Source organism: Daphnia pulex, chromosome 1, assembly GCF_021134715.1.
Source record: "Daphnia pulex isolate KAP4 chromosome 1, ASM2113471v1".
Classification (NCBI taxonomy): domain Eukaryota; kingdom Metazoa; phylum Arthropoda; class Branchiopoda; order Diplostraca; family Daphniidae; genus Daphnia; species Daphnia pulex.
The window spans coordinates 2,734,764-2,744,765 of NC_060017.1; the positions used below are offsets into that span (position 1 = coordinate 2,734,764).

General features: G+C 41.8%; 1 protein-coding gene across 4 annotated transcripts; it reads left to right on the forward strand.

Moving 5' to 3' along the window:
- Positions 1-279: 279 nt before the first annotated feature.
- Positions 280-9,531, forward strand: LOC124198074 (putative mediator of RNA polymerase II transcription subunit 12). 4 transcript variants are annotated; one of them, XM_046593756.1, is made up of 7 exons: positions 280-505; positions 697-769; positions 994-1,136; positions 5,513-5,572; positions 5,753-6,197; positions 6,716-8,806; positions 8,903-9,531. In XM_046593756.1, the coding sequence occupies exons 6-7, from the start codon at positions 6,726-6,728 to the stop codon at positions 9,024-9,026; spliced, it is 2,205 nt and encodes a 734-aa protein (XP_046449712.1). In that variant the 5' UTR covers positions 280-505; positions 697-769; positions 994-1,136; positions 5,513-5,572; positions 5,753-6,197; positions 6,716-6,725; the 3' UTR covers positions 9,027-9,531. The 4 variants fall into 4 exon arrangements, with proteins under 4 accessions (XP_046449712.1, XP_046449688.1, XP_046449694.1 ...); XM_046593732.1 differs by having other exon boundaries at positions 292-505; positions 5,513-6,197; XM_046593738.1 differs by having other exon boundaries at positions 304-505; positions 1,002-1,136; positions 5,513-6,197.
- The last annotated feature ends 471 nt before the right edge of the window (positions 9,532-10,002 follow it).

Consider the following 10,002-nt stretch of genomic DNA (forward strand, 5'->3'; position numbering starts at 1 on the left):
TCAGTCTATTTACGTGTTTCGTTTAAATCTCGTTCTAATACTCGTATCCTGTCCACCCAGGTTGGGCTTGATGAAACTTGTCGAGAAAAACAATTTGAAATTAAAAACTCCTGATCTCTCTAGCGGACGGACTTGAGCAGTGAGCACTGGCGATCAAACGGCTTTTATCGTTTTTTACGGCTTGGTTTTTGGGAAAGGGGTTTATTTTATTTTATTTTGGCGGTTGAGAGGCGAGGAGGGCAGATTTTCAATATCGATATCTTATTATTAATCGTGGTAGAATATTGTCGTCTGCTATGTTTTTGTTTCAGATTCACAGTTTCGTAAAACTAAAAGTCAAGATTTTTTTTTATTACAGGAAACTAAACGGATCACTGGTAGGTAGGGAACTTGTACGCTTGTACGTGGTTGCAAGAGAACTAGCAGAACATAATAAAATGTGGTCGGCGTGTGAACTTTGATGTCGTGACTCCCTATGCTCACCACTCCATGCTGTCTAGCTCAGGTAAATAAAACATAAAACTAAGAATGCAAATGGAATGATTTTGGGAGCTTGTTAAACCTGTTCCAAATTTGTGAATTCATGAAATGTATGTGCCCGACAACAGTGATTGACTAGCATTTATCATGTATGTTCGTTTTCGTTGCATGGTAGAGTTTGTTTGATTATATTGTAATCTTTTTACCTTTGTGCAGACTTCAGGCCTGAGCCAGCCATTATAATCACAAGATATGCAAGTTTTGATACTAACCTGTCATCATCAATTGGGTAATTTATAATAATTGATTTTTATTACTTTTATTAATCTGTGACCTGCCGTATATTTTAATGGTGCCTGAAACTTGCACGAAATGGTAGGCTATTACACATAGACCTTAAGTAATCCTGTTTATTACCAATAAGGGGTTACACAGCACTGTCTTCTCTCTAACTTTTCCTTCCTTTTTGTCTCTGCAATATTTTTCGTAACCCATTTTTTATTTTTTGTTAAGATAAACAGCTCATCGAAAAACTCTGTCCTGTGTAAGGTGTATGGATATTCACGATGACCCCCTTTTCCTATCTTGCCTGGCGTCAACTTTACTGAGGATGGAGCACTGGTGGACGCCTGGCTGTGGATTTCCCGTGCTTAAAGGTAGGACACAGGACACACGTCTCTCTGTTCTTCCTTTTTGTAATTATATTTGGTGGCGTTGGTTATAAAACGTTACGGAGTACGATTATTCCTGAGCTAGACAGTTGACTGCAAGTTTTCTCTTGCCGTTTCTGTTATCTCAATCAAGGTTAATTTAATAACTCATTTGTAGAGCGACTGCACATTAGGCTTGTTTTATACCTCACAACTTTGTCTGCGGGTAAACATAATCAAAGTCTATAAAATTGTAAAGAGGTACCTGACGCCACACCGGCACCTCCTCGTTGCCAACTTTTGTTATTGCATGACGTTCACGAAAATTAATTGCTATTCTATTTTGTGATATTCTTAGTCCTTATTTTCGTAAGAACGACAATCAAATTATCATTAGTCATAAAAACTATCAACACGCCCATCCATGCATAAAAATGCAGTCATCCTTAGTTTAAAAAAATCGATTCTGCATTTTTCTGAGTTTTGTTTGTTCTTTCATTCATTCATTCTTTTCTTTTCTATTACTTTTCATATTGTCTTGTAAGGCTTTCCAGCAGTCCATTTTAGGCCTATTGTTTCCAGGTGTATTCTTTGTATTCACCGTGATGTTCACTTTATGGGTGCGGGTTTGATGACGAAAAGAAAAAAAAAATGTCAGCTCACAATCCTTAAATTTCTAATGCTGGTTTGGGGTTATTTGTCTTGTTGATTGAATCTACTTTGAGATTTTCTTTTAAGAAAACGGATATGGTCAACACAATGACGAAACGGGTATGTGTAGTCGTGCTGATTGGGTGGATAGTGTTTTTTAAGAAAACAACATGGGCGTTTCTCTGTATGGCCTATAGTCTAAGAGAGGGTGCAGAGTGGCAGTGAAAAGCCTATTTGTAAATAATCGTATAGGCTGCATACAAGTTGAAGCATTGTTCTTCTTGTATTGTTTGCAATTCTCACAATCGGTTGGAATATATATATATATATATATATATTCATTCCAAACACCATCAAGATGCGAAACAGCAGGACTGCGGTCCGAATGGGTCGGTAGGCTTGTCATTTGATGATAAGAATTGAATGAACTGATAAATTCTGAGCAACCATATCCATTTCGGCATGTCTTAACCACCACTTCGTGTAGGCCTCGTATTTAAGTTGGAAAATAAGAATTTGAATTCCGTACTAGAAAGAATTTTAATTAAGTGGTAATCATGCGAAACGGATTGAAATTGTGCGATGTTGCGGGAGTTTATTCCGGTTTTTGTCGCCTAGCATTTTTAAAGAGTTCCTCATTTTAGTTATTTAAAAAATATCAAAAATTTTTCACTATAAGACTGTCTGTTGCGATAGTAATTAAGAAGTCCAGAAACTGGTATCGTTTTTCTTACATCCGGAGATTCCCTTTTGTCGTCAAGTAACTGAACTCTAACATGCTCTAACTCGTCTTTTTTTACCGTTCAAGCTTGCCTAGGAAGGTTCATCTAAAACTAAAAAGCCTTTCTTTGTAGTTTGTCTAGGTAGTCTGGTAGTCATCTAGCGATACATCAGGCAACTAAGCCTGTTCTTAGAGTTGTTTGGTGAAAGCTCGAGAGATGGCCGACCTACTTAGAACCAGTTTTCTAAGCATTAGCTTGAAAAATTTGAAAAATATTACAGCAGGTTTTTATCGCTTCTTTGTCTTCCTAAATAATTGTGAGGCTTCACAGCGCCTTATTCAGATGAAATCTGAAGCGGCAAATAAATTTGTGACTATCTTGAACAGGTAAACAGTCGCAGAAAACCGGGTTAAATCACAGTTAAATAAGGAAAACATCGAAAGCATAGAGGATTTAATTTTGTAATGTTATACAGCTAAAAGTTGGCCGCTAAATTGGCCTACAGAAGTAGATCCATTCTTATCTTTGAATAAGGGACGTCACTGGCAGCGTTGCGCTAGCGCAACACAAATTCTGTTTTATTCACGCACTACATCACAAATGTGTCATCTTAACGTCTTTAAGCCGTCAAGATGGTTCGCTAGGCTTCCAACTGCATCATCGTGCCCATATAAATATTGAATTGAGAGATGAATTGGATGCGATGGCTAGCTGTCAGCAATTCAAAATAGCTGACGGCTGAATGGAGGGGAATTTTTTCGTAACGATTTGAGTTGGCGTGTAATTGGCACACACGAGGCACGATGTCATTTTGCAATGGCATTGCAGATAAAAAGCAATAATATATCGTGCGAAGAAATCGGTTTGAAATGTCGTTTCATAGTTCATTATAGGACTCTCTGTTCGTGACGTATTCTGGTCCAACGGAGAAACCGAGGAGAAAGCCCGTTGTATATAATTTAATGCGCAAGGCGACGTTGTATTTTCTTCGTCAATCTTTCGAGACTAGATATAAAACAACATTTCGGTCCTTCTACCGCTTTGTTTCTCCTTGTTTTTTACCTTTCTCCAGAAAAAGGGAAAAATACTGCGAGCAACTTTCTCCTAGCCTGAGTAACTAGTAAGGGAGTAGTGTCATGTTTACCAATGCGTGCCGGAAAGCTCGAGAAGAAAGAGAGGTCAAACTTCCAAAGACATAATAAAGAAAGCAAGAGGGAAAATACGAAGGAGGAAACGCTGAACTCCAGGATATAACAGAGGGCACCAAAATGGCCGACACAAAGAAGTGAGGAGGGAATAATACACCTCATCCGAAATACGTGGTGAAAACTTTCTCTCCTTTCTTTCTACCTGCGAAAGCACCAAACCTTTGTTCACTTTCTCCGAGAGGACAACGACCCTCGATGACGAATCCAAATTCCAATTTTCTGACAAAACCAAAAAAGAACTCTCCATTTTCACAATTTGCAATCGGAACTGTATAGATCCGATGTGCTTTCTTAACATCACCTGATTTGATGACGTCAACTGGGTCATTGGTTTTATTAGTTTAAGACGGTAACGGAAGTAGTGTCAGGTGATGTTATTTCATGGTTACATGGTGGAGTGCTTATACTGATCTGCCAGAAAATTGTTCAACCACGATCGGGAAACTGGGAGAAATCAAATCATGCGATATCTAATACAACAAGAATACCAAGGGGGGATAGTCACGGAATCGACAGCCGGCGAGGATGCCAAGCGGGAGCTTGGCATCGATTCTTTTACTCCTATCCGGGAGAGAAAGTCTGAATTAGTCATCGGAAATGAGGGGACTATCGGAAGCAATCCAAAAGACTGCTTCAAGAGGGAAAAGACCAGAATTATTCAGTCATTCAGGTTAATAACGTCGTCCATCACGTAAAGGCGAAGAAGTAGAAAGACAAAAGAAGACTAGCTGCTTTCTCCAGTTCACCATCGAACATTTTCTCCGTGGTCGTGTCATAAAAAGAATAACAAAACACCCAAATGGTTACTCATCCAATGAAATTATCAAACAAACGTTTTGTTTTTGTTTTGTTTTTTAATTTTGGCGAATTTCGTATTTTTTAATGTTTCTTTAATTAAATATTCCAACAGACTAATAACCATAAGAAATATGAACAATACGCTATGCGATGCTGCATTATACGTGAGTTGACACACGATCTGTTTTGAAGCCGGATCTCGTATTTTTTTTAAAGCCTCGAAAGTCTAGAAGTGAAAGTTAATTCCTGGTGTCTAACCAACGATACAAAACTTGTCGGCAGAGTTTCTCACGGATGTGCTATTGTTGTGCCGTTCTTATGGGGAAATGAATAAGAAAAAACCCAGGATCTCAGTCTCGAAAGCTCTGTAAATCGATCGATGTGGACGTGACAAAAAATAAATAAAAGGCGCTTGAATGGGCGTTGCCTTGACTGGAAATGTTTACTCCATGCGACATTGGACCGTATATCGTAACGGTTGTGCATATATGGTCATCAGCTTCTTTATTCGTCTCCTTGCCGCAGGAAAATCGCATTGTAGAGCAAGAATGTTGTACAAACAAGTATGAATAGATTGTATTATTTAAGAGGTCTTGGAATTACAGAGCGAGGTGGGAGTCGCTCTAGGTGAATGCAGAAATCCCCATACTTTTAAAAACAAGATTATCTTTCATATGTTTATTCACTCTTTCGACCTCCCTTCTTCTTCCCCTCTTGACTCATATTTTCTGGTATCTTTCATACACATGTTCAGGTCAGGAGAGATGAAAGGAAATTATAGAAACTAGGACAGAATATGATCGCCTAGCCTAGAAAAGACTCAGCCCTCGCCGAACGTGGGCCTATCCGGGAGATGGCTATCAATTTGAGTGGAGGATAATAATAATGCGCTGGAGAAAGGGCGAGCTGTGCGGGTGACCGACGCGGAAGACTAAATGCAAAAGAAAAGACTAGAAAAAAGTTTTTTCCCCTCAATTTTACTTTTTTATTTTATTTTTTAAAGGGGGAAACGAGGTGTCTGTAGGAGGGAGTTTTTCTTCCGCTGATGGACGGCTGTGTAAAGGTATAAGTTCTTTATTTTCTATGTTTCTGTAAGGGCAATGCGCAGTGGCCTCTTCTTCTCGTATTTCTCATCATTTACCTCCTCTTCCTTCTCCTCTTGTTCACCTTTTTCTCTCCTTTTCTCCTCTCGCTATACCCCACACACCACCTACTCGTCCACCCCATGGAAGAGAAAATGTAGGTCAACTGCCGGCAACAAGGTCCGGGAAAGTTGGCTGGTTGAACAATTTTAAGGAACCCGTGCGTCAGCGGATCAGCAGTCAGAATTCAGTCGCTTCCACGGCCAGCAGCCAGCCGGGAACCCCTTCCAACAGCGCCTGAAACGATCTCTAGCCGCAGGAGAACTAATAAGGAATCATCAAAAACGATACTTTTGCTCGTAAAATTTCATTTTCGAGTTCCGCCGTTGCAACATTCATCTTCGACAGGCGGAGTAAACATAAGAGAAAGAGAAGGCGGTCCAGATCGGAGAAACTTTTTTCGCTTCCGCTCGGCCACTTTAAAGAGGAGGCGCAGTCGCTGCATCAAGTCATTCACTGGCCATCCAGCCACCAAAGCACAACTCAAGTTATTTATTCCTCATTCATAGTTCATCTTTTGTGACAGAACAAGGAAAACAAAGAGAGGTAAGTCGTCTTCTTAATCAAAGATTGATTCAATTAGATATTACACGGCGATAGAAGGATATTCTATTCATAACAGTTCACACAACGGAGAGATAGTCTACCAGTTTCGAACTCGACAAGTGGTTAGACGACATTCAGTCTGAGATTTTTTAACAGAGTGGCAGATTCCGACAGATAATAGCGGAGTACCAGCATCTTATTCCACATCGACTTCCATACTTCATCATTTTAGACTATTGCAACATTTGGGCAAAATAGAAGCGCAATGTCGTTTCGGATAAAGGCAGGCCGATTGCCAAGTTTGTGTGACTTCAGTATTTTTACTTTAGTCGCTCTGTTTGTTTTAGTAACGTTTTTACCTCGAGGCTCTAATCTGGCTGAAAGCTCATCGAAGCATTTCACGCAGCGGTTGCGTGAATTGGTTTTCCAGGGCAAAAGATCAATAGATACTTTCTTTTTTACAACTGCTATAACAATGTCAAATTTAATCGCATTTTTATCTTTTTATGACGTTTCAGGATCTATAAAATGATGAAAGCCTTGATAATGGCGCTCCTCCTCGTAGGAGCCGCGTTTTGCCAAGAGGCCGTCCCGTCCGAGCAATCGACGCTTCATCCCGACGACAATCTAATTGCCACCAGCACGGTCGCTTCTAATAACAAGGAAGTGAACCAAGGAGATGAACCCACCGTTTTACTACCGGCGCCAGTCGATGTGTCTTTCGCCGTTGGCGTCAAAGAACAAGGCGACGGAGAAGGTGTTATTCCCCGCGTCGAAATTGATACTGATGGCGTCCCAATTGTTCACGGAGTCGTTCTGCCTGATGACCCCAATGACACGAAAACCTGGCGCAATGCTCGCGTCTTAAACAACGTCCTGCTCGACAAACAACAGCAGCAGCAACAGAGAGATGACAACAACTCTGCCATTCAAGAACAACAAGACATGTTCATCTACAGGCCTGCGAGCTCCGTCCGCATTCTCAATGACGATTTCCAGCCTAGTCAAGCCGATACCTCGTCTTTCTCACCGTCGTTGCCTTACCCGGCTTACTACTACCAGCGATTCTACCAGGACAAAAGCTCGGCACAGCCCCAACTTCCGGATTCGTTGGCTGTCGAGACGGACGAGGAAGATTCGTCCAGCAATCCCAGCGAAGCCGTTGAGTCAGTGTCGGAAGTAGACCCCAATGTCGACGGGAGAGGCTTCAACATTAAGAAGAAAAACACCGGCATCGTCAAGGCGAAACCAGGATCTTCATACGGCTCTGGCGCTCGACCCATTACCTACTACGTCAAAGCAGAAGAGGCCAAGGAAATCCACGATGACCGCAGTCCCTACGAATACGAACCGGCCCAGCACCAGACTAGCTACTACACCAGTGATTATTCTACTCAGGAATCCGTCTCTAAACAAGACGTCCAATACTACCAGCAACAACTTGAGCAGCAACAACAGCAACAATTGCAACTGCAACAGCAAGAGGAACAGCAGATGAAATTGAAACATCAACAAGAACAAAAGCAACTTCAGCTCCAACAAGAACAGCAATTGAAATTGCACCAACAGCAACTCCTCCAGCAACAACAGGATCAGCAATTGAAACTCCAACAGCAACTTCTTCTTCAACAACAACAGGAGCAAGAGAAACTTCAATTAGCTCAATCTCAGCAGCAGTATCAACAGGAAGCCAACCCACAACGTACTGGATACTACCAACAAAATGGCTTTGTGCCCGGTAACGTTGTTCCGGCACCTCAAGATTCATTCGTCATTCGAGACCAGACCTACACCAGTGGAGGCCAGACTTTCTCTGTACCCATTCCCGTTCCCAGGGATCAGTACGTACAACAATACGATCAGCAGCAGTATGCTGCTCAACAGCAGTATGCTTCTCAACAACAGCAGCCGCAGTACGCGTACAATTTCCAGCAGTATCCTCCTCAGTTCTCTCAACAATATTACAAACAACAGCAACAGACCCAGCAGCCACTCGACTTCCTTGGCGCCAAGTTTAAGGAGCAGGTCCAGAAAGCTAAGGACAAGTTGCACGGAATTACTGATCCGGTGGTCGACCCTTTGATGGAAGCTGGACAAAAGATCTCAACTAATTTGGGTCTGCCAGATCGCGTTAACCAGATCAATCAGAAGGTTGCCACTCCCGGTATTCTCGTCCCTTTGGCCATGGTCGGTGGCGCCGCTCTGGCCCTTGGCGGTCTCGGCACGGCCATCCATTTGAGCAATCCCGACACCAAGAACAACGTCTTCAAGACCCTCAAGATTGACAACTCGACTCTGGCTGAACGCATCACCACTGCTTTGCATCCGTTCCGCAATACTAGTCGAGTCGCCCGCTCCGCTGACGATGAGGATGAAGGCTATCCGGCAGCATCCGAATTCGTCGACGACGAAAAGGAGAACCTCCTCAATCACGTCCTGTCTGCCCTCAATGGCCCGCAAAAGTCGTTCCTGGCTCAGATGCAACAGACGGGCTTTGACGAATGGCAGAAGACGCCGTGCGCCAAGCGAATCTTTTGTGACGTCATGATCCAGCAAAATGACGACGCCATTAATCTCATGGAGAAACGCATGTCCACCTTCCTCAGTCTGTAAGTTGGCTCCCGAGCCTTGCGGCTGTTTTCGGTCACAATGTCAGCAAAGATATTGGCAACACTAACGTCTCGTTTTTATTTTCTTATTTGCAGACTGGACAGTGGCGTGGCGCGCAATTTGCAAGCTCTGACGTCTGACGTGATGGATGGAATTCGCCGTAGGAATTGTCGAGCATTCGTTTGCGGTAGCGCTCAACCCCATCCCCAACAACAGTGATACGCCCCGTAAAAACGGCCGACATTCACGAGAGACAAAAGAGCAATTCCAACCTGCTACTTTACATTAGCGCCCAAACGGCGTCTCGGTCTTATATTACTTTTGTTTTTTGTCTCCAGCGTGCATTCTTTTCTTATTTTTAATAAGCCTTTCGTTAATAAGTTATTGATGATATATTACTTATTATTGACTAATTCTCTATAGTTCGGACTATCATCAAAAGCTTGGAAGAAACAGCAAAAGTGTCAGAGAACCATTTTATTATACGAACGCAATTTCCGAACTGGTTTCGGCAATTGGCAACTGAAGTATTAGTTAACTTTATAGTAAAAAAAAAACGCCTCTATATCTCGTGCTGTTTTGTTTCGTGTGTCGCCTCAAAGGTTGTTGCTTCATTTTTTTGCATCGACGTAACCCGCACACGTTTTTCTCGTTCGTCAGCCCGATCTACTTATTTACTAACGCTATATTTACAACGGTTTGAAAATACAAATGTCCAACTTTATTTTTCGAGTCTTCTTCTTTAGGGCAGTAGGCTATATGGCTGGCTGTTAAAATATTATTCGTTGGAAGGATAGAAAATATGTCAAACACTTGGATCAAACCTCTAAAAAGGCGCAGCGCATCAATAGGGCAAGAATGACTCAGCGCTGTTTCAATCTCATACATTGAACGCAGTCGTTATCACAAGAAAGCATGACGCAACCATTCACTTGAAACAACTGCTGCTTTACTGAGACAACGGTGAATATCTTTCAATCATACACGTACCATAAATTTAATTTTCCATTCAATTTTTACTGACAAGACAATCTAGAATTCAATCCGTTGGTTCCGCTCAATTTCATCGGACGAATAAATGTTCTCAACTCGGCAAATCAAAAACAAAGCGATTTAATGGATGTTTTACAAGAAAAAATAATAATAATTCCCAGTTGGTATTAAAGTTTTGGATTGGGCGCACATAAATTGTTCA